Raw genomic sequence first — 25,398 nt, forward strand, 5'->3', positions numbered from 1 at the left:
TGTCCAGGACAAACCCAGTTCTTTAATTCATACATTTATTTCTCCCAGGACAAGGCCCAACAAGGGGCAATATTACAAGCAAGCATGGGAGATCACGAATATTCACGATTTGCGCCTCATTTTTAAGTTTAGCCCTTTGGGGGTCCCTGGAGGACCCCTGCACCAAGTCTAGTGGGATACGGTAACAGTACCATGCCTCATATTCTTTTTTTCATATTTATTTTTGAGACAGGGAAACTGGTCTGAACTCCGCTAGCAGTGGTTGAAGTGGTGGCAGCCAATCAGATCTCACCATCAGATCTGTCAGATCCAGAAACCCTTTGCATCTCTCAATATATGTAATCTTTTTTCTTTAATATCTCCAAAATCTTCTTGGACTGAGATCTAGCTTTCAGTATAATTTGGTGTAATCCATTGGTTTGGGCTGTAGTTGTGTCTAAAATACCTATGGAAAACTGCATGGGAAAAACGTGTTTTGGGACCCCCCTTTTTCTTGCCCCCACTTGACAAATCACTCTAAAACATTTGATGATTCTTCATGAAAAAAGTGTGCAGAAAAATCTTGTTGTGCATGGAAAGTTTTAGGGTGATCCATCAAGCGGGTTCCAAGAAAAGGGGGGGTCAAAAAAGTGCACTTCCTATGTCAATTCCCATAGAGATTTTAGACACAACTTCAGCCCAAACTGCTGGAGGGAATTGCACCAAATTTGCCAGAAAGTTAGCTCTTGGTCTGGAAAGTGCCTGTTTTGTTATTTGATGTAAATTCTTTTAGTAGTTTTTGAAATATTAAAGGAAAAACAAATTTGTATATCAAGAGGTGCAAAGACTTCACAAATCCTACCAATCTTGTGCAATGATCATCCAGGACGTGTTAGCAGCCATTTTGAGACTCAGCTTCAGTTGTGTCTCAAAAAGAAAAGAAAAAAAGAAAAGAAAAGGGGGCAGGGTATGTTTATCCTACCACCCTAGCCTTAGTTCAGGGTACTCCAGGTACCCCCCAGGGCATAAATTCACTGTGAAATTGATGAATAGCCATGAATTCTACTGTGTATTGTTTTTAATAAAGTAAGCCCTGTCTCCCACATTTGCTTGTAATTGTGCCACTCAGTGGTTCAGGTCCCGGAGGCATTGCAGAACAAAATAGGATGGGGTGCATGGGGCCCTTCTCCTAGGGCTTATAGAAGCCCCCGACGGGGCCACCACCTCCCCAGGACTATGCACTATAAATATGCAGGGGGCTGCACTGCCCTCTACTTTCCCTTGGGGACCATCACTTCCCCGGGGCTTCATTAATTATAATATAATGGAGGGTCCTAAGGACCCCTCTTGGCCCTAGGGACCATGGTATGTCCATAAAGTATGTGGGGGGGGCTGCATGGCCCCCACACCCTGGAGTGACACCACCTCTACATGGCCCTTCTCATTGAGCCATAGATTGCCCAGGGTACTGCCACCCCCCAGGGCTGGTTCCTGCTACCTCCCGAGGAGCCCACCCTCAGGAGGTAGATATTTGCTTTGTGAGAGCTGACAGCTTTAAAAGCATGGTTTTCACCTGAGCTGTTTCATGAAGAGCTTATTAATGATCTGTTCGCTGAGAGAAACTGCCATCAATGGCACTAACACAATGGTTTCCAGGTCAAATCTTCAGCTATAATGTAAGTGGAGTGTGCAGTTTAAAGGATGGGTATTGTTTAGTTTGGGCTCTTAGTTACTTTCTTTCACCATTAATCACAGCACATTTTTTGATTTTACTTTATTTGGGGCGCATGGAACACTGGTTATTTGTTATCTTTTCTTTTAGGTATTAATTTGTTAGTGAACTTTTGCTTAACTTACCGAAGGGATGTTTTGGTGGTGGATACGAATTTAAATGCAGTGAATGTTATAATATGTTTAACAGTTTACTTTTGACCGTATGTATAATGTTTGTGAAGGTTTGCTGACGAGCCTTTTTTACATCAGAGTCACGAGGGCTTGTAGCCTAAAATGCATTGGTTGTTTTCAACTCCGGTAACCCATGATGAAATGTGATTTTGGACATGCATTGAAATAAAGCTAAATAAAGCCTGGATAGGAATTGCTTTTGCATTTGAAGATTGAAATCATGTTGCTTCCATTTGAACTTTGAAACTTCTGTAGAAAATGTAAAAAACTTGGATTACTCTGGATTGCTAGGTCTATGCATCTCGCACTCCAGCTAGTTCAAGCAATATTTACTTTGCTGTGGGGCAGGGCAAAACCAAGTTCTACACGCATAATCTTGCCTTTGAGCATCTATATAAAAAGACTTTGTGAAAAACCGGAGTGCGTTCAACCATTAGTTATCCAGCTAAGAGTTTGTCACCTCAAAAATGTTTTTGCGATGTACAGTAATGTGTTTTTACAGAGACACAACGAAAATTGTTTATGGCGTATTTAGGTCTTTCCTTCCAAATTGTGATTTTTTGTGGTATGTATTTATTTTTTGTGGCTGACATCCAGTTGTAAAACATTGACACTTTACAGTACACCTGAATGAACAAAACATTTTGTGGGAAGTAGACATGGGTGTGAGGGACCATTGTTCACTCTCAATCAAACTTATAAAACTTCAAATAAAAATGTTAAAAACTTTTTTTAAACTCACTCTTATTTCCTTTAAGGCAAATGTTCTGCATTAAAAAAAAGTCAAAGTGACAATAGAAGAAATGGTCTGGTGACTCCATCAGGCCATACATGCGATGGCCACCAATCATACTGAATTGCAACTTCTGGCCTACTTCATTAATAGTGATGAGCTAAGTGTAATTGCGAAGCACTATGATTTGGAATATTGTGAACCAACATACTAATATCGAGCTCACTTCGCAAAATTAAACATCTGTCCCAAAAACACTGATCGCAATTTGGGGCTTGTGTTTTGTGGCCAATATTTCATATATATATGCCCCTATGTCCTGAAACATATAAATTTGCAACATCTTATCCTTTACTTTCATCCACCCACCCAGTTCCCCTTTTCAAGATATCACTTCATATTTGCCTTTGTCAGTATCAGCCAGTGATTCTTTTTTCAGCTACTAACATTCTTTCAAAATTACACCACTTCCTGTTGTAATATCACCTATATTGTTTTAGGGCCATTTGTTTTGGCATTGCTTTTCTTAACAAGAGACATATTGAAGAGTAGCCTTGAATGGCACCTTATGACCACTCTGTAGTTTTTGTAGTAGCTTGTAAATAAAACTTAGACCATTACATATAAGGAAATTTATTTTCAATAATAACACAAGTTAAATTATAGGAGAGCATATCGTTAAACCCATACTAGCGCTACACTCGTGATTTTCTGAATGCTTACAACATGACTGTGAAATCATTGAGGGCCAGATCTACAAGACCATTTGCATTTTGACACTTCCCCAGATTTACAAGTTTTCGTAAACCCGAGGCAGCGGCAAAATCTAACGCCACCCCTGGAGTGGCATTAGCATGGCGCAACAAGGAGACATGCTTTCATTTCTCCTAGTTCTTTGCTCTTTCTATGTGTTCTGCATTCTGCAGCACACATAGAAAGAGTAAAAGGCCATTGAAGATTGTTTTTGTGGGGGAAGGTGTCCCTGCCTGCACAAAAACAATCTCCCCCGCAATGCAGCCTTCCTTGCACCATGGCGCAAGGGTGGCTGTGTTGCCACTCAGCAGCATATTTAGCGCCTTCCCAGGGAGCAACACAGGGGTGCACCATTAAATACGGTGCATCCCTGTGCATCCCTGTGGTTTGAAAATGATGGAGCATGTTGGCTTCAATTTCCATAGTTTGATACACATAGGCCCTCATTCTGACCTTGGCGGGCGGCGGAGGCCGCCCGCCAAAGTCCCGCCGTCAGGTTACCATTCCGCGGTCGAAAGACCGCGGCGGTAATTCTGACTTTCCCGCTGGGCTGGCGGGCGGTCGCCTTCAGACCGCCAGCCAGCCCAGCGGGAAAGAGGCTTCCACGATGAAGCCGGCTCGGAATCGAGCCGGCGGAGTGGAAGCTGTGCGACGGGTGCAGTTGCACCCGTCGCGTATTTCACTGTCTGCGCAGCAGACAGTGAAATACATGTAGGGGCCCTCTTACGGGGGCCCCTGCAATGCCCATGCCAGTGGCATGGGCACTGCATGGGCCCCCAGGGGCCCCGCGACCCCCCCTACCGCCATCCGGATCTCGGCGGTCCGACCGCCGGGATCTGGATGGCGGTAGGGGGGGTCGGAATCCCCGCGGCGGTGCAGCAAGCTGCGCCGCCGCGGAGGATTCAATGGGGCCGCGGTACACTGGCGGGACCCCGCCAGTGGTGCCGGTCCGACCGCGGCTTTACCGCCGCGGTCGGAATCCCCATTGGAGCACCGCCGGCCTGTCGGCGGTGCTCCCGCGGTCCTCCGCCCTGGCGGTCAAAGACCGCCAGGGTCAGAATGACCACCATAGTGCCATAACTTGCAAATACTGATTGCCGTTTTGGTGTGACCAATGTCCAAGCGAAAGTCTAGACTGCTGAAGTTTGTGTGTTACTCAAATAAGGATAGCTATGCACACATTTTGCTTCGCGGTGAACTTAACTTGATATTACCTTCACTTTCACAAGAAAGGTTTTTAAAATCTACACTGTGATTTTTAAATGGGCGGGCAATACTTATTTGTGCAACGTTTAAAAAAAAATAGAGACAAAAGTTATCCAGAACCTCAATTCATTCTATCTGATTATCTATTTCATAAGGTTTTAAAAGATCATTTTTACGGGATCATGAACGCACGCATAATCTGGAGGTCTATTTAAAAGAAGATACATTTTGAGGAACGGGATTTATTATGACTCCGATATTCTAAAAAGGTTTCTGTCTGAATGCACAAAAGAGATTTTTATTTCATCTCACACAATGGATAAATGTTTCTCTTAGGTGGAAATATCTGTAGCAACAAAGGATAAGGAACATAATATGAGTCACTTACAATTCTTTTGGCCATGCAGTTGTTCTTTGCTGCCAAAGGGCATATAATAGATGGAAAATCATAATAAACCCACGGCGGAAACTGGCTGTAAAACAAAACGGTGGCCTCAATTGATCGAAAAAAGTTTGTGAAGAAAGTTGTTCAAGTGAGTCTGAACAATATAGTTAAAATAAAATGACACACTCTAGCACCACATTTCATTAATGGGTCCAGCATTGGGCAAATTTGGACAGACATTTGCAAGCGATTGGTGCAGCATGTTGTTTCTACTGGTTAATTGCCATAAATTACATGTTGACCTTTATTCATGTTGCTGCAGGCTTGAATCCCAAAGATGCAATCGTGTCCGGCACTGCTGCCATTGCAATAAGAAAATGTATAATTTTGCATGATCACCTCCATTTTGTGGACTGATGCTGAACTCTGTACACTAGGACTTTGCTAGCAAGGTCCAGTGCATAAGATCTGCCCCCTAAAATCTTGTTGAATTTGTTAAAAATCCTAATTGAAACATTTGAATTACCTGTAAGTCCTTAGTACATGGCACCCAGTGTACCTAGTGCCTGTAAGTTAAATGTCACCTAATGGGCTTTAGAACATATTGTACCACTGCTAAAGTGACAGTGTAAGCATGTTTTTAGGCTTGCTGATACAGCCTGAGTGTGTAGTTTTAAAACTGCTAACTCGATCTTTCAAAATAAACCTTTTGCCACTCCTAAACCTTCCTTCTTAATACTTGGGTTTTAGGATTTGAAATCTAATCTAATGGTTGCGTGAGTTTTAAATTACTATTGAAAATGCCACTTTTAGAATGTTGCCATTTTCCTGTCTGAGCCAAATGTGACTTTCTGCCATTGTTCATTGTCACTTGACTGTCAATGACTATCATGTGGTTACATGTATATTGCTCCCAGACAGTGGACGAAAGGCTTGGGTGTGGGGAAGGTTTTTTCCTTCTGATAGGATTGCCATCTTGGCTATGCCCAGGAACTTAATTAAACTTTTAAAGTCACAAGCAGATGTAACTTATAACTAGACCTGCCCCTTCATTGTCCCGATATTCAAATGGGCATCAATATAATTGGGGAGGGGCTGCCCCCAGAACAAATTTAGAGTGACCACATGGGCTGGTTTATCCATTATACTAGTCACACCTCTTGGTGGGTCCAGGTAGCTCTACACAAGGGAAGAAAGCATCTATCATTTTGATTTTACATAGAGAGAGACACACTGTGGGACGATGTACAATACAGCACACAGAAAGTTCTGCAATTTGGGGTAGGTTCACCCCTGGTAACTTTTATCCCATTGGCTAGGGAGTGGATGAAAGTTTTTGTTGCCCACGGGCTGGCACTGGGCATGAAAGCAGCAGCTTCAATACCCTTTTCAGAACACTTCTGGACCTGTGGAAGATTGAAAAAGGGCAGTACCTGCTGTTGAACCATGGAGAAAAATACCAAGGGCTGGACCTGCTGCCCACTTGCACCCAGGTCAGAAGAGTGAACTCCGGGGCTAGTTAGCTAGCAAAAGCTGCTAGAAGCCCAAATCTTTGCTGAGCTCAGCTGACCAGTTCCAACTAGGTGTGCCCTGGGCCCTGTTGGTGGCGTCTGTGAGATCGAGTCCTAGTCCCCAAATAGTACCCATATGTCCCGCACCCTTGGCTGATTTGAGACTGTACTCTTTCTCCCTTTGCAAGATTAGACACATAGAAACATTTTCAGAACTTGTCTCCAAAAGAAATAGAGGCTACCACCGAACCATCGCCAGACCACAGCTGCTGATATTTGAACTGCTGCTCTTTCTCAACTAGCTGGTTTGCCCCATTTAAACGATACTTAATTCCAGAAAAGTTGTTAAGTCCAAACTTACAGCACTTTACAAGAACCAATGCCAAGACTTTACCTGCTTGAAGTTTACTCACCATCGATGTAGAGAGCCTTGAACTTCCCACTGGAGCCAGGGCTCCTATCGGGTTCATGCATTTCATCTAGCTGCCATTGATGATCCCCTCTTTGGATCACCTCGGCAACAAAGACTTTTCTCTGGAAAAACTACTACGTCATAAGGTAAACTTCTCACAGGGACAAACCTGGTCCATGTATTCAACACGCATTCTAACACAGTTGGCCTTAACTTTGAACTTTGACCCGGCCTAGCATGACCAGATATCTGCAGTTGGCGCTTTGAGCTTTTTGGCGCTAGAAACAAATGAAAGTTTTAAAAAATGTATCTTCAGATCCCAAAATCAGATTTTTGTGTTTTTTGTGCTTATTTGTTTAGACAAGTTCTCTCTGTTTTTAGAAATTGGAGTGGGTCTTTTATTGTGGGATGTTTTCCGTATTAGAACTGTTTTTGAATTGTTAAATGCTTCACACATTTCTCCTAAGTTAAGCCATTCTGCTCTGTGCTATAGCTACTAAGGGGTGAGCTCAGATTTATATTACTAAGCTCTAACAGATCCTAGTAAGGGATAGTGCCATTGTTATCATCTCACAATTTACATAAACTGATCCTGAGATCATGATTCCCATAGTGATTTGCACATGCAATGGTTGTTCATTCACACACACACACACACACACGCAAATGTATATTTCAAATTCACAAAATAATAATTGCACTGTTTAGTCAATTTACTCACACACAATAGTACACCAGTTTGGACAGGCAGGAAGCATTCTAGGGAAATGATGACCTGGAAACTCAATGCACACTAACTAACTTAGCTTTGAGTACTCCAAAACGTTTCTAGGCACACTCTTAACCTCTACATGGATAACCCTTTACTCCTGTAATAGGCTTAGAAAATAAGTTTTCATGATGAAAATTGGCAAGGAACACCGAAAAAGTGGTTGGGGTTTAGGAAGGGAGGAGAAAGAAGAAAAAAACAGCAAGTGTATTTAATCTTGCTCTTATCACTTCACGTGAGCAAATGTACAGATGTTTGCTCATGAAAAAATTGCTACCTGTAGAATTCCAGTAATACTCCAGGGAACACTGAAATGATGACAGCATCCAAAGAATATGGTTTGAAACCATTGTGAACACCAGAAACACGTGTTCACTTAATCCAAATGGAGGGGTTAACCTACAGCAATACCCTTCTGATTTTATTACTTTACAGTTGAGTCTTTTCATCAGATCATCTGTGTGCATCAGTTATGATGACTTTCTAAACCAAATAATCAGTGTTATCATTATTGGAGACACGTAGCAAGCATAAATTAAGGATTAGTTTGATAACTCAGCTCCTACAATCTGTGCATCTTCATAATTTCAGGTGCAAACCTCTACAATCATCCTTCAATATTTGACCACATTGGTTTGAACTTGTTGTAAGTAACCGCATGTGTATATTTAGATCAACTTTAATGTCTGCTTCTGCCGATGTTGTTGAGCTTTTTACAAGGAGACCTAACAAAACAAAGAATCTTATACCCAGGACCATTTACTTATGTAAATACTTGCAAAAATATATTTTAACTACATTTTATGGATCGATTTTGCTGTGGAATGGCAATACAATTTTGGCTTGTTTGCCTTAATTATTTATTTTCATTTACATGTGTCTGGTTTCTTGAAGTTCTTGATGACACAGTAATGGGTTCACAGTAGCTGAAAAGTAAAGGTTAATCTACACCGGATAATGAATTAAATACATGGACAATCATAACAATTCAACCCATCTTTCATTGAAAAAAGAACTTTTTTTATTTTGTGTTTAACATGTATTTATTTACTTAATGACATCCTTTTATGGAGTTTAGATGTTTTTTTTCCATGTGTCTAGTAGACCAAAGTGGTCATTCCGGCTTTGGCGGTCTTTTCCTTAGACTGCCAAAGTCGTGGGCGCCAGAGGATCACCAGTGCTAGCATCCGACCGCCATATTACGAGTGCTCAAGGATTTCCGCCACAATTTGGGTGGAAATCCTCCATTAGTCGTACTGGCGGTCGGAGGTGCAGGGACGGTTCCACCACCAGCCCCACTAACCAGTAGGACACCACCCGTCAAATTACGACCTGTATTATGCCCTGGTGATGTCTTGATGGTGGGGCGCTGCCGGCAGTAGCAACGCTGGGTCCTGTCCCCTCAGGGAGGTGTTCCTCGTCGGACAAGGTAAGTGTCCTCTGCAAGGGGAAGGGGTGTTGGGTGTGTGAATGGATGTGTGTGAGTGTGTGTATGCGTGTAATTAATTGGGGGAGGGAGGGGAGTGTTTGTGCATGCATGCATGTGTGTCTGTGTGTAAATGTGGTGATGGTGATACGTGTGTGGGTGAATGTGAATGCTTGGTCAGGGTGCATGTGTGAATGTATGTAAACAGGGGTGGGTGTTGTGTGTGTATGCATATTGAGAAAAGGAGGGGGGGTGTCAATGTGGGTGGATGTACTGGGTGCGTGTGTAAGTGGGGTGTTGTGCATGCAAGGATCTATCTTTGTATGGATTTGGCAGGTGTTGTGTGTGTGTGTGCATGAGTTTAAGGGTGTAGTAAGTGTGAGTGAGTGAGTGCAGGGTGTGCATGTCTATGGGTGTGTGCTTGTATGCGGGGGTTTAGGGGCAAGTACGGAGATTGGGGGAAGGGGGTTCACTACTGGGAGCAGAGGGAAGGGGTTTACTGGGAGGTTCAGGGAGGTGGGAATGTTGTAGGGGAAGAGAGGGTGGGGGACTCTTGGGTAGATGGTGGGGAGTGGGGGAGTTGTCTACTGGTGACAGGAATGCAAACTCCTGTCGTCAGTAGCCTTTCCACCAGGGATTACATAGCAGTGCTACCGCCATGAAATCCCTGGTGGAAAGGGGACTCGTGATACCGCCAGCAGTATTGGGTGGACCCCCGGGTCGGAGATGCTCATCTCCGGCACAGCGGGTCCAACCGCCCTGGCGGTAGGAACGGGTAAGTGGCGGTTTGGCACAGGCCAAACCGCCACACTCGTAATCTGGTGGTCTTCACCACCGGGCCTTTGGCAGTGAAGATCGCCACCGCGGCCCTGGCAATGACTACCTCAGTGTTGTTTTACCCAATTATGGTAAATAGCCTTTCCCCTACTGTTATTTTAGTAGGCATAACTGTTTTATGTAGAACTAATTACTGCGGAAATCTTGCTGGTTATAACAATCCGAATAGTCTTTTTAGATATTTTGGTGAATTCTCCCAAATATAACTTTTGCATCATTGTTAACTCATTGTATTTTAGCCTAGCAGCTGTATGTTACTTGCAGAGCATCGGAACTGTGTACTACTCCATTAATCTAATCCCGTCCTACTATCATTTGACTGAACATGAGCTTGCCATTTTCCTTTAATTATTTTTTTCAATGTACTCAATAAGTGAACATAGTCATAAAAAAAATAGGTGTTCATTGATACCCTCTGGTGAAGGGTTACTCCTAGAGTTTCCATTTTGAGAAAAACCCTATTTTTCTTTCCCAAATAGTAAGTGGACATATATTTTTATTCAAATACGGTCTTACATATTATACTTAAATGCCAAAAGCTCCTAGGCATGCTTTTTGGCAATGAAGTGGCAATTCAGTTCAGCATAACCTTTGCAGCATCTCATCTTTCACAGTTCTGTCACCACTTCCATTTCACGAACCTTAGCACAGAAAAGTATAATATGGGCATAGCAGACAGAGCCCTACCAGTGTTGTTATCCTTCTGTAATTTGTCTATGTGTTTTCTGTTACAACCAGAGCGCTAATATGTCAGGTGTATATGTTTCACAATAGTATGCATGTACAGTGTAAGTGAAAATGGGTGTGGCCTGCACTACAGCAAGGCTACAGTAGACAATTGGCTAGAATAATGTGCTTCCAGGGTGCCCTTGGAAATGCAAAGTATGGCCTCCTTGGCATGAAAGAATGTAATCTCACTTTATGCATGATAAATCTAGCCCTGTAAATAGGATATGAAATGCATAACAGAAGGAAGTTAGTGAATAATAGCAGAAGTTGTGATTAAACCTGAATTTGCGATATATTTTGCTGTATTTGCAATATTGGACATCATGTTATGTTATGTGTATTTGTAAAGTGATCTATCATCCACCAGGGAATTCTGGCACTGAGCAGGTGTGTGTTTCTATCCCTGCCTATGGTAAAATGGTTTATAGAAAAGCCAGGTTGTTAGCGTTTTGCAAAATTCAAGAAAGGAAGAGGCGGCTCTAATGTGGAGATGAGGCTGTACCATACTTTCCACTATTTAAGCTATGCTTTAATCACATGCTGGGCTGTTGTTGAATTAGCTGTGCATATGTATAATCCATTCTAGTGATCTCTTCTGACTTTCATAAAACCATGTAGTTGATTTCAATAGCAAACAAATCCCAAAAGACAAACACGACCATAAACATTTATGATTGAAACAAACTAGAATGTTTAAACTATGCTGTGATATATTGCGTATAACAATATGGCTCTCATACTAGTTAGAATGCAAACAAGGTTTTAAATTGCATGCCCCATCCTTTCAGCTGCAGAATAAGATTTAGACCATCTGCCTATCAGATGGTTTGGAAGCAGGACTGCGTATTAATGCCACATGTTCGATTTCCTTCCTTGTGGAAAGATTAGCCTTCTATTGCTAATAGCTGTGCTTGTGTTCTGTCAATTGCATTTATGTGATAGTAGAGTGAGTATGTATTTTTAAAGCTGCTCATATCAATAGGTTTGGGTACCAGATTATTCAGTTTTAAGTGTCACAATACAAATATATCAGTGACAAAAGTACACATGACTAAAAATCGACAAGATAAGTATATATATTTGCGTAGGTTTACTTTACTGAATTCACATATATTTACCTTGGCACTATGGGGGTTATTACAACTTTGGAGGAGGTGTTAATCCGTCCCAAAAGTGACGGTAAAGTGACGGATATACTACCAGCCGTATTACGAGTCCATTATATCCTATGGAACTCGTAATACGGCTGGTGGTATATCCGTCACATTTGGGACGGATTAACACCTCCTCCAAAGTTGTAATAACCCCCTATATGTCTATATTATAGTTAAGGTGCATATATATGGAGCCAAGGATTGTAAATCTACAGTTATCAATATGAACTTAGCTCCCCAATATTTTGGCTCGATATTTAAAAACAAAAAGGAAAAATCAGCTATAATTTTTTTAATGCAAGTGCTAAGGTTCATTTCCATCAATTTGGTGAAATTGGTTTTATCTTTTTTGATGTTTAACAGTGTTCTTATGCTGTTGTCACCAAGTTTGTAATTAGAGGCAGGTGACCCCAATCTTGGCCCCATCCCTCCGAAGAAAGATAGACAAGAATTGTGAAGCATTGTTCAGGAGCACGTGTCTCTTCGCTTCTAGCGTCAAAGTCGCCCTTGAAATGCCAGAAGTGTTTCCCCAGAACACACACTGACAAGGTTGCTGCACAGAGCACCACTCAGCCGACAGCAGTGAGCATTCTGCAGCACAGTATTTAGTGAACCTCTGCTATAGCCTAACTGTCCACGATTTGTGCATTTCAAGAATGTAAGATAGGCAAGTGGGTGTGTCACCTGTTTTAATTGTCCTTAATTGGAGTGCTCTAATTATGTAATAATGGTCCAAGTTTTTTGTTTCCTCTGTCAGAGCTTCTCTTTGGGAAATGATTGTGTGGCCTATACCAGCTGTATTAACTAGTTTATCACTTTACTTTTAAGGTTGCAGAAGAGTTTTACAGAATGTGACAATGGGCTGAAAATGTTACTCCTCATAGTTGTTTTGTATTCTAGTCACTATTTTGACACTTTGATGATTTGAAATGTTCAACTTGATTTCGAATTGGCGTTTATTCTATATTTTATTGTTAATCTGTCATATTCACATCAGTGTTCCCCTTTTGACTTTCATTTATGCCTTTTATTACTTTCCTTGTAGCCTTATTTTCATTTTTTTATTTATCACACTCACTTTAACTGTGATGTTACTTTTTGTTATTTCCTGGCCATTAAAGACTTATTTAGTCCATGGGGCATTTTTACAAGAGGCTTGTGCCACTTTTTTTTACCCTCCAGCGGCGCAAGCCTCTCAACCGTATCTTTGTGTGACATTTCATGGTCTCACAGATATAGAGTAAGACAAAGCAGTGTTGCGTTACTCTGCACGCAACACCCATGGATTTTGATGCTGCCCCTGATTTACTTAATCAAATAAACCTGGGACAGCACCAAAATCTTACGCCTCCTCAGACCAGGCATAACAAGGAGAAATATTTTAGGTTTTCCTCATTTCCTCCCCTTTCCATGTGTGCTGCTGCATGCAGGGTGCCTGCGTTGGCGCTAGGTAGTCAATTATGCGCCACTGCAGGGAAAGGACAGAAATGCACCGTGTTTCATAAATACATTGCATTCCGGCTCTTTTACATTGACCTAGAGCAACACTGCAAGAAGACTTGCGGCGCTGCCCTATGCCAATTCCCAAAATATGCCCCCATGTGACTAATGACATTGTAGTTTTTGTTTTCTTTGCAATGACACCATTGGCTTACACTTTCAGCCCAGTCAATTTTCCTCAATAATTCTGCTCGATCATTGTATTCTTTATTTCTTCATATGATATTACAATTGTCTTTTTTTGCTGCCATGTTTCCCATATTTCATGTTATGGTTTTGGTGGTTTCTTCACTATCATCTGCGATTGGTAAAGATACTATGAAAGGCTTACATGAGAAAAGAAACTTACTCCCAATATGATTTTGCTTTATAGCATTGTCTTTTTATTTTATCTAGGAAAAATTTCATTTTCTAGTACCTCTGATAAGGAATGAGATATTCCCTTGCGCTCATTTATTTATTCATTAATGTGCTCATTTATTCATTAATGCAAAACCTTTTGTTTACATGGAAAGCTGATTTCGACAGCTATTAGTGTTGGCACTCACTTGATTTTTGTGGTAAATCTACAAGATCATGGAAACATTTCCCGATCCTATAATTTGAAGAAATCATTTTAAACTATGCAAAAATACATGGTATTACCACCAGCAAAGACTAGTGGCAATTACATTTGATTGAAGTCCAAATGTGGACAGAAAAGTATGCAAATGATCACATTTCAGTTCAAAAAGCTAAATCAGGAAGTAAAGTAAAGGCATTTGGTAACTTTTCTAAGGTTTTTTACTCATTGTTCACTGTCAAAAGCAAAAGAAGTGCTTAGTACTCACAGGCTGGTTTGTCTGTTTTTATCCTGTGATTTCTCTTAACCATCACTTTACCTTAACAAGCATTTGCAATGCCATAGGTCTTACATTTTCTTGAGTTAAAGCTATTGGCATCGTAAGTTCATAACTGGACATTTCTTGTCACATAAATAGGTCAACCCTGCCTCATAATTTGGTATTTTCCTGCCATATAATTCCAGTGGCCCTGCATATAACTAGAATGGAAGCATTTACCTTCTTCATTTATCTGCAGCAAAAAATGAACATGTTGCTATTTAGCATACTAATTTAAATCTGCCATGCTAATTCCAATAGAATACCACTTTCACCACCCCACCATCAGAGTTGTCGGGCTGGCTCATACAGTTCCCCCAAAAAAGACAAAAGACAACCACTGAGGAGAAATAAACTAAAAGAGTCACCCAAACATATCAAGAGTGTTCAAACAGTCATACTGTAATCAGGTTGTATAGTTGGCCTGAATCATGGTTATAATTGTAATAAGGGGAGATTATTAAAACATATACAATTATCATATAAACCTTTATCAGAAATATACTTTTGGCACTAGGCTGAAATGCTTAAAACACAATAACAAAAATATCATTTGTAAGAAACATGGTCATGTAACTATATTGTTAGCCCCTAAATGGCATAACCCCATGAAAAAACAACAGGTGAAGTAATGCAATACAACCATATATTTAGCTCCTAGAGAACATAGTTCATTACACATTTTCAAGACAAGCAGGTCTATTGCAATGATATTACAAGCAAGGCCCATAAAACATAATTTCACTCAGATGTAAAGCAAAAGCTCCAACCATGAGAGAGCTTAAAAAGATAATGAATAGTGGTAGGAGTTATTGTTTTAAAGTCCCCATAACATAGTGTGGGGACCCGGAGATGATGTAGACAGAAAGAGCACATTGTGCTGAACGTTTTGGCAGTGATCCAATTGTCCTAGGACCACCACAGACTGAACAAAATTGTTTTGTAAAAGTAAGGTCCAGCAAAGCATTATGGGGTAAGTTTCCGGTTGCCATGAATATTTTAGTATGTTGATATAACTGTAATGCTTAGAACCACCACAACGAAAACAGCATTTGTAAGAAACATGGTCATGTAACTATATAGTTAACCTCCAGAAGGCATGCCCACACACAAAAAAATGGCATAAAATAATGGAACATAGCATAGTGTATTACACATTTTTAAGAGTAGCAGGGCTATAGCAATGATATTACAAACAAGTTCCTTAAAACATAAACCACTCTCAGCTGTAAAACAAAAGTTCTAGCCATGAGAGCACTTAAAAAGACACTGAATGGTGGGAGAGGTTATTATTTTGGGGTCCCACTAACATAGCTTGGGGACCCAAATATGATGTAGACAGAAAGTGCACATCATGTTGAACGTTTTGGTGGCGGTCCCATTGTCTTAGGCCACCACAGGCTGAGTTAGGGGCAAAAATGTTTTGTAAAAGTAATGCCCTGCAAAGCATTATGAGTTGAGTTTCCCGAGTGCAGTGAATATTGTAGTATCGGCTCTTCACTGTGCCAGGAGAGCCGCTTTCGCTTTGAGGATTTCTGTTTTATGTAAAGCATTCACCAATTTCAAGTGTTTTTAGGGGAGAGCCAAAAAAAAATTACTTTGATTAGATAACTGTGAACAATGTGACCAGTGCTCCAATACCGCCAATCGAATTCACGCTGTTGTGCCTTTTCGCGCTGTTCACGAAGGGGAGAGACAAAAGAAAAAAAAAGGTTTTCCTGAAGAATATCCACAATCGTGCAATAATCTATGTAACAGGGGCAGTCTGCCAGGTGTGACCAAAAAAACCTCAAGGCAGGACAAATGTAAAGCATTTACCAACGACATCAAGTGCTTTTTGAAAGGCAGGCCTCCGAACGAGTGAAAGTGATGGCCGCGAGATGAGCGTGGTTAAAATCCAACAACACTTACAACAGGTCAAAGCACTTGCGTGCTCAACCTAAAAAGGAGCTGAGGAGGATTGTCATTTCTAGCTTCTGTCATCTGAACTAGGCCTATAGAAATTGGAAGAGGGTGGGACAAAGCGGTGAGATCTTCCTTCTGCCAGTTCCAACGTATTCATGCACGTAACTGCTAAGGTCAAGAAGTGAGACGAATAGTATCTCTACATGTATTGGCAAAGTTATGCAAGTTTCTGCTTCTAAGTCAATAAGTTTGACACTGACATTGGCACGTGACTTATGCAATCACACTTATAAAATGAAACTGGCTGCCTCAGTGTGGTTCTTAGTTGGTCAATACCTCCTTCTGGTTGACACTGTGTCCCGCTCACAAGATACACCACAGGATTTTGTCACATCTGCAGACATTTGTGGGGTATACGCACATTATGTAGGTATCTGTATGGAAGACTGTACTACAATTAAGAAGATATTAATCATTGCTGCCTAAAATGAAGGAAAGTAATGGTTTGTATGAGATGCCCCAGTCTTAGTCCAAGGCTTTAGAAAAGGTGCTAAAGTCCAAACAGCACAAAAACTACATTTTGAACTAACAAGTGACATCTGGGTAAATAGAAAAACACATATAAATACATATATCTAGGTTATTGTATAACAAGTTTAAAAGTGGTTTTGCATCAAACAATATAGGTTATGTGACATCTTTAAATTTACTATAAATCATCGTAATATGTATTTTGTGGTAACACTTAGAATATATGTGCTAACTACCCCATATATACAATTCTTTGGTGAAAAATCTGTGTCCTGAACTTGGAATACTTTTTATTTTTTAAAATAATTACAAATTCTCTTTGGCAAATTCAATGAACTGAAAAGGTTTTTCTAATATGGATGGTATATTTTATCTGACAATTATTTTTCAAAAAGATTTGAATAGTATTAAACTATTGACATCAAGTTAATATTAGCACTATAATTTACTATTTTGCTGGAGAACATGCATTTAAATTGATGCTGACATTTACTGGGAAGGGAGCAGTTAATGGGATACTAATGTTTTAACTTAACTAATCCAAGTCATGAAGTTCATCCTTTAAGGATCAAAGCAAAATTGATTCAATGCTTCGGTGGCAATTTTTAAGAACAAATGCTAAATCTGTATCAAGTGCTCTTGTTAGTAATTTGCCATTTCAGTATCATTTGCAAGTTCGCACAGGTAAACTGAAGGTTGCCTTTCCTCTACAGTGTTTGGCGGTGTATACTGTACATAAAAGTACTAACTGTCAATATAGACTGAAATTCTATGCAAATTTAAAATGTTGCTTAAATGCATCTTATATGTCACTGTTCTGGCATCATAAATTGTATGGCATGATTTTATTACTTATGGTTGCTTCATAAAAATTGGGTGCACCTTTTAAGACAACGTGGGCTAAAGTTGTTGGAAAAAATGAAACACTCCCTTTTACATAATTCTATAATGCATCTTTTGAATCTCTTGAATTTACTGTACAGTGTAAACCTTTCTCCCTAAGACATCATTCATTGTTGCTCACCAAATCAACTTGTTGCCACAGTAGCACTATTTAGCTCTGCACAGGATACGTTAACATACCATTTGGTAAGATATTGAAGTAGTTTATCCACATGTTGCAGAGAACTTTTTTTGAAAATTATAAAGAAGAAGGTTCAATGACAAGTTGGTCATCTTTTTCATTTATCAAAGGATAAGAAACCGACTACCGCGGTGGTGGGTGATCATGGCATTTTTCATTGTAGCGCTAAAAGACGCAAAGAAAATTCTGGGAGGTTGCACTCTAGAACATGTGCTCACATCTAGCTCACATAGTTATATCTATGGAACTAAGAGCCATATGTACGAACACATTTTCCCATAGACACAGAATGGGTAAGTTCCTTTCGTACATCTGCCCTAAGCCCCATATTTATGAAAAAGTGGCGCATCAGAACTGATGTGTCACTTTCTCCACGCCCCCCTACCGGCACCTAACGACATCATAGTTGCACCGTATTTCTAATACGGCACACCATGGTTTTTGTTAGCACAATTGTCCCAAAGTTTTTGATGCTATTGTGGCGCTTTGATAAACTTGTGTCAAACATTTTGACACTAGTGTAGCAAAGTGCAAGGAGGTCCATAGGTTTCTATGGGTGCATCATTTTAAAATCTGCTCTGAGCAGGTGTTAAAAATGACACCAAAAATCTGTTAAATTTCACTGTGCCATTTTTCCGGACCTCCTAGCACCAGAAAGTCCACTTGCATACATTATGCCTGGCGCAGGCATAATTTGGCGCAAGGGGTTACAAAGTGGCACAATGCAAGCATTGCACCACTTTGTAAATATGGCATGGGGAAAAGGCTACCTTAGCATAAAAAAAATGTTGCTAGCAGAGCACTAAGGCAGCATAGGGGCTCTTAAAAATGCCCCAAATTATTTTTTTAAATATTATGGAAGGTCGTCTAATATGAACTTATTAGGAGCAAATCGCCCTTCTTGAGTGCTTTAGTGATTAAATGAGTCAGACTATAGTTTTATGATATTCAGTTTTACTTCTGTCTTTCACAGGGTTGACAGCAGCAGCTGCGGCAGCGGCAGCTGCCACTAATGCGGCCATAGCCGAAGCAATGAAGGTGAAAAAAATCAAATTAGAAGCTATGACCAACTATCATGGCAGTAATAACCAGCATGGCACGGATTCAGAGAACGGGGACTTAAATTCAAGTGTTGGTAAGTTCTAATAATGCAAACAGTCAGACTTTGACAATTTTTGTTCTCATTTCTATCAGCTAATTTCACTCATCTCACAATGAAAGGGTGAGCCATTGTTTTGCAGAAACATGATGAAGGGCTTCAGACTTGATATTTTAAACGTTAGGCGGAAGGTGCACCTTTAGACCAATATGGAAAGAGTATTACTTGCAAATGATTCTTTCCTCACAGGCTATAGATCACATTTTCTCAGACAGGAAGCGGCTCATTGTTAGGACTATGTATTGTGCATGTGGCAGGTGTAGTGTCAGATAAGAGTCTAAGGAACACATTATTGTAAGGTGCCCTTGGCACTACGATGTTACCGAAATCACCAGCGCAAACACATGAAAGCCCGTGCCTTTCTCATTATGTTTATTTATTTAGTAGTTGTATAAAGCACTTCACATTTCTCTTGACGACTTTAGAGGGTTGTTTTTTCGGCTTTACATAAATCTTGAATGCCTTGTGTGAACAAATATTGTAGTACTTTAGAATGTGCGATAGATAGCCTACGCATAAACTTATTGTTACTATTTGATTTACAGTTTTTTTTTTCATTTTAGACAGCTCAAATATCAGCCCATAGAATTAATTAATGATTATATTACCCACTTGTACAGCTTGAGATATATAGAATGATTCTCTGTACACGCGAGGCAAGAGATAAATAAATCGAGATAACAACAGAGACAAGAAACCAGAGAAATACACATTGGTACATGTTGTCTTCCCCATCTACATTCAGGATAGTGTCCTAAATGGAGACGTGCAATAATGGGCCTCAGTGAATGTGCCACTGTGCCCTCTGTGGTTGTCCTTATTCCTGGATGCTATTCTAAAACGTTTGTTTTCTCAGTTAAGAAGGCTTTACACCCAGGCAGCATTTAATAAAGAGCCCTTAGCTTAGACATAGAGCCAACATGTATCTGGCAAACATAGTTCTACCAAAAGCCAAATAGAGCTGGTATGTACTTTAGATGGAATGGGGTGTCTTACTGAGAGAGATGATGGTGTGAGACCAGTGAAGACAGAGAAATGTCACACTTAAAGCTGTTGTGCGCAGGGATAAACTTAGACTTGCTCCTGCCTAGCGGGAGAAAAAGAAAAGCTGCTCCCTCCGGGTGGGAGCAATGCTGGCTCTCGCTAGCACCCAAGAAGGAAAGCCAGTGGGACTGTGGTGGAAGTAGGTTTCTGCCTGCTGACACCAATGTGGGATGTCCAGGGTGGGCACAACTGCCACTCACATGAAGAGCCCGCAGTAACATGGATTGCCCTGAAGTCATTCACTCGCCCCCCTCCCCATATTAGAGCACTACTCATGAGAGGTTTCTGTGCTGGAGAGAGATCTTCCGGTGAGCGGCACAGGGTTTGCAAACACCATCCCCTGTTGTACTCAAAAGCAGAGATGATGGGAATATACTGCAAAAGTGACATGGTGTGCAGGGCAGATGTACATGAGTGATGTGCTTTATGGCTCTGGGCCGGTACAGACCTGGGGAAGTGAGGGCAGTACCGATGGGAAGCTGGTAGCTGTGCAAGGGAAGCGAGGGGAAGAGTGAAACGGAACAACAACAGAGGCTTCCTGCTCCAGAGTAAGGAATGAGGGATGCTCCTCTCCCTTCTTCACATGAAGTCGAAGGTCAGTGTATCTGGGGCCATTTTTGGGCTTTCTTTTATTTTCCTCTGGCCAGCATATCATAATTTCTCCCTGGCCACCAAAAATGTCTGATACCTAAATAATGATGACAAAAAGAAGACTGATCTTACCACTGGGGGGAGTGGCCATTTTTAAATGCTGTTCTTTGGCTTGCCCCTGCAACTAAACTGTAAGAAAAATGATATAAGAAAGAGGACTAACATGTTACTGGGGATGGCCATCTTTGAAGAATGATTTTTGGCTTGCCCCTGCAACAACAAATTGAGAGATGACTGGTTTCTCTCATCAAACTTAAGATCATGGCTTACGAATTGGATGGCTTCATTATCACCTTTATCTGCTTTCTTCTTATTTAATGGCTTTCTTTTCTCATTCTGTGTGTTGTGCTTAGCATCGTTAAGTCCCTTTGATTAGCTGACTTGTAACCTCAAAGTATCTATCTGAGATGGCCATATTGCAATAGGTAAACACAGATAACCGCTCTGCTTGTTTCAAAGACCCTTGAATTGCAGATTTAAGGAAAGTTGAAGCCTCTACCCAAAACATACTCAGTACCAAAACTACTCAATATCCAGCAAGAATTTACCCCATCATGGCCATCTGTAGAAATCAGACTCAAAACACCCAGGGTATAACGTGAAATTATAGACAGCAATTGTTAGACAAGAGAAGTAAAAAGTGGTATCACTTACCTCATTGTGGTTTGTCGCTTAGTAGCGGCGAAGGGAAGATCCTCTCTCCTGATAGAGGGGAACCAACATTGGTCTCACTTATAGAGAAAGATGCTGAGCCACATAAGTACAGATGCTCTCACTCCCTCTCCTTTAGGAATTAAATCACTCCGAATCAACTACCCGCCTGACATCCAAAAATGGAACAAAAACAATCAAACACAATATTTTAAGGAGCAATCCTGAAGCTCTCATCTTCGCCTCTTATCTTTGCTTCTCAAAAGGAGCAGTAAAGTCCAATCTGATCTTACACATGACATGCACAGCAAGATTGTGGAATGTGTTTTACTCCTCCAAGTAGTCATCACCTCAAAGAACATCCCCTATCATCTCAAACTCATAGTAGCACCCTCTCCCTCACTCAGCGTGAAAGCTACCTTCTCACTTTGCAAAAATGGCAACATCCTTACCCAAGCATTAGACAAGGGGCTACAAACATTTGATTCTCTCTTTAATTACCTAAGAAGGCAAGACATTTCTGCTTAGCTTACTAGTTACCCATCTCATATTATGTCTCCCAGCTTTTACCCTAAGCGCACAAACTCTGCACCAAGAATCCCACCCAACAACAATTGTAGCCCAACAGTCCAAACACCTACATGAACACTCCAGCTAGATCCTTATACAAACAACCCTGTCAGCCCAAGGAGCAACTACCTGACAGCTAGAAGTGGGTCAGTGCCCAAGAAACATCCCCCAGACAAAGAGCAACTGAAAGAAGCCAAAACGCAGACAGATCCTATAAATCCATAAACATTCACACAGAGCTAAAATGCAATTTGTCTGTGCACAAAACACAAACTCCCCATAATCGAAATCAATGACAACTTGCAACTACTCAGGGAAGGCATTGAATGGGTCAAGAAGAAGAAAGTCATCACACATTCTACACACACTAGAGAAGATGTACACACCCACTACCAAGTGCACTGACTCACCTTCTAGCAGAAAACCTATCTACAACAGCAGACTCACACCTCCCCCAGGCAACAACCTGCACTGACCAAGAAGAACAAACAATCACCTCTCAGAAGAAGAGATAAACACTCTGCTAATATACTCAGAAGAAGAGATAAACACTCTGCTAATATTCTATCAGTGAGCACTGAAAACCTCCTTTGACATGACACCAAACATTCTAATCGTCAAGACATTCACCTACAAACACCAGAGACACAATGACCTGATCGCAATGGACACAACATCCAACACAGTAACTCACAAAACAGTAAAAATACCTGAAATACATGCTGCACAATTGCAGATCAGCTGCAAAACATGCAACTGATATAGCAGATTTGATCTGGACATCTGTTCCTAACTGAAACCTGACTCAACAGAATGGCAGCTCCTATACTGGACGTTCTCATTCCCCAGGATTTTGCCATTTTATCTCTAGACCACACATTGAAGCCGGGGAATGTCTTGCAATAATTAACAGAAACACCCTAGCACCAAACTCACTATCCTTAGAGGAGATATCATTGTTTGAACTCCTGGGAGCTGCAACCAAGCTTCAAAAGAAACTGCTAGTAAAAATGCTCCTTTTACACCATCTACCGGGTAACAACACAGTCTTCCTGGAGCTATCTATGGAAACTATGACAATCAAAGCTACTTCATATCTAATACAATATTATCAAGAGATTTCAACCTATATTGGAACAATGGCAAAGACTCCACAGTGGCTGCATTCAGTACTCTGCTTAGGGAACTCAACGTTATTCAAAAATGCAATGGCCCACCCCACAACAAAGGTGCCACACTTGACCTCATCATAGTTAATCCTGACTCAGTTAACATGCTAGACATCACCCCAAAAGACTTGTCAGACCACCATCAAATGTGTTTCCAAATATCTGCACAATAAACAAAAATAAAGGGTCAAATGAGAAGGGAAAAAAACATGGATGAGGGACTACACCTCTGCAGATAGAACAGAACTGCTGGGCCTATGCCAAACCTCCTGGGAACCTTAGACAGACCAAGCATCAGTTAAGGAACTGACACATCTCTATCACAGCAGTTTTACTGACATAGCTAAGAAGGCTGTTCTATTACGTAGAAAAAGGCAAATGTTATTCAGTATTGCGGTTACACCAAAACATGAACAACGAAAGAAGAAAATTAAGACATCTGGATTGACTTTCGAGGAAGGACCCAAACATCATCCTTCTTGAAAGTTGCAAAGTCACAGAATCTCATACAAAAAGCCTATATTGAATGCAAAAACAACAGTGATCAGACATCAACTAAACAGGGCAAAGAACAGGCCCAAAAATGTTTGCTATAATAAAACAACAATCAGGAAAACTTGCAGAACCCACTATTACAAACAACTCGATGGACTTCTCCACTTTCTTTAAATAAAAAATTGCAAAAACAAGCAACTCTATTCACATCCAAACTAGTACGCAACCTAAGGAACCCACCAACCCCAAGCTCACAGCACAAAACAAGAATACTGACCAGCACTCCCCAACCGCCCCCCCAAAAAATGAAGCCTTCTGGAACAGTTTTGGATCACTGTATTAGGGGGCAATCCAGAAAACCACCCAGTTAATGAAACCTACCACACGTTTTGATGGTCCCATTCCCTCACACCTTCAGAAAGAGATCCACCAATTCATCGCTACCTTATGGGCATAAATCGTAAACTCATCTCTCCAACAAGGATTCCTCCCATATTGACTGAAAATGGGCCAAGTATTTCCCCTACTAAAAAAACAGGCAACAATGACTTAAACAACCAGAATGACTTAAACAACTTTCGACCAGTATCCAATCTGCCTGACAAGGAAGAACTGATAGCACAGATTGCCTTTCTTCTGACTATCTAAGTACTGTTTGGCATATACCAAATAATGCACAACCCAAGTTAGAATCATTACCACTGTAAGAGATTATAGTCTATCATGCTAAATGAAGATGAGAAGTTCCAGTGCCAGTGAGCTTCATTGTTTCGGTGTCTCAAGCTCATCCAAAGTTGTGAAGTTGTTTGATTTGACAGTTGTTTAATTTAGCAAGGCATCTTAGGAGGGATTATGTGTCTACACCGAGAGAGCAGATTGATTACAGGATTATACTAATTTAATACAGACCCATTGAAAATTCTGAACTACACCCTGCACATCTAGCTACAGGATTTTGGCAAAGGACATTGTGAAAGAAGGAGTGTCAGGAGTAACAGGCCAGTTGAATGTCAGAGGTTGATTACCTTTTGAGCCAATTAAGGTTAGAAGTGTATTTGAACCACTTAAGTTCAGGCTTTCACCCTTTCATTCAGTTCAATATATGTTTCAGACCTGTTATTGCTGAAGTGAATTTGGACCCTCTCAAGTCCGATTTACTCAACACACTGCTCATTCAAATGAATGAAGGAGCAGAGAAGATAAAATTTTCCGCAGGTAGATTCCCAAATCTTGATTCTCTGAATTGAGAATGTCGAATGTCCTCATTACAAGACTGGCAGTCCTAGGGCCACCAGACTCGTGGTGGCAATCGGACCACCGCCAATGCAAATAGATCAAGGCTAAAAAGATGAAAGTCAAATAAGTCGAAGTCGAGTTATGAATTTGTAGAGCTTAGAAACAACCAGCTCATTGGAGTTACTTGAGGCGTGCTGGATGGGGCAAAGTCAACAGTTCAAGTCGACCACAATGGCGCGCGGGCCAGGTGCAGTAGCCAGGCAGGCCTTGGGAAAAGAGTACCTTTGTCTGGTCGCAAGCATGAGAAGAGGGGACCATGTGTTAGTAGATGCATCAAAATCACTCCCACTTTTGAAGGGATGGCATGATTTTTCCCTTGCGTTGATGGTGATGCTCTAATTTCTGAAGGTGAGTGTCAAAGCCACAATGCATTGATTTTTGAAGCCAATGCAGCAGTTTTCTCTATGCTGTCGAAGGGATGTTCAATCTTCCTCCTGCTATGGTGGTGATGCTGTGGTTTCATTGCTGAGTCAAAGTTGATGTGCCGAGTGCCATTTCCAGGAGGCAGTAGATGCACTGATTTCACTGGTGCAAATGCCTGGGTTTACTTCCAGTGAACCAGGAGCAGGGATAGAGATTTAGATTTCCCTGATTCCCTAGCAACAGGAAGCAAGCTAACAAGCCCTGTGTGATCACTTAGAGGTGCAGGACAGAGTCAAGCTC

The 25,398-nt window shown here is 41.0% G+C and overlaps 1 protein-coding gene across 4 annotated transcripts in view; it reads left to right on the forward strand.

Annotated features, from left to right (window-relative positions):
* Positions 1-25,398, forward strand: part of DACH1 (dachshund family transcription factor 1) — a 519,370-nt gene that overhangs the window by 249,641 nt on the left and 244,331 nt on the right. For all 4 annotated transcript variants that reach the window (XM_069205293.1, XM_069205292.1, XM_069205291.1 and 1 more), the window contains exon 3: positions 18,674-18,835. In XM_069205293.1, the coding sequence (XP_069061394.1) occupies positions 18,674-18,835 (162 nt within the window). The remainder of the gene's footprint in view (positions 1-18,673; positions 18,836-25,398) is intronic.

This window comes from Pleurodeles waltl, chromosome 8 (assembly GCF_031143425.1).
Source record: "Pleurodeles waltl isolate 20211129_DDA chromosome 8, aPleWal1.hap1.20221129, whole genome shotgun sequence".
Taxonomy (NCBI): Eukaryota; Metazoa; Chordata; class Amphibia; order Caudata; family Salamandridae; genus Pleurodeles; species Pleurodeles waltl.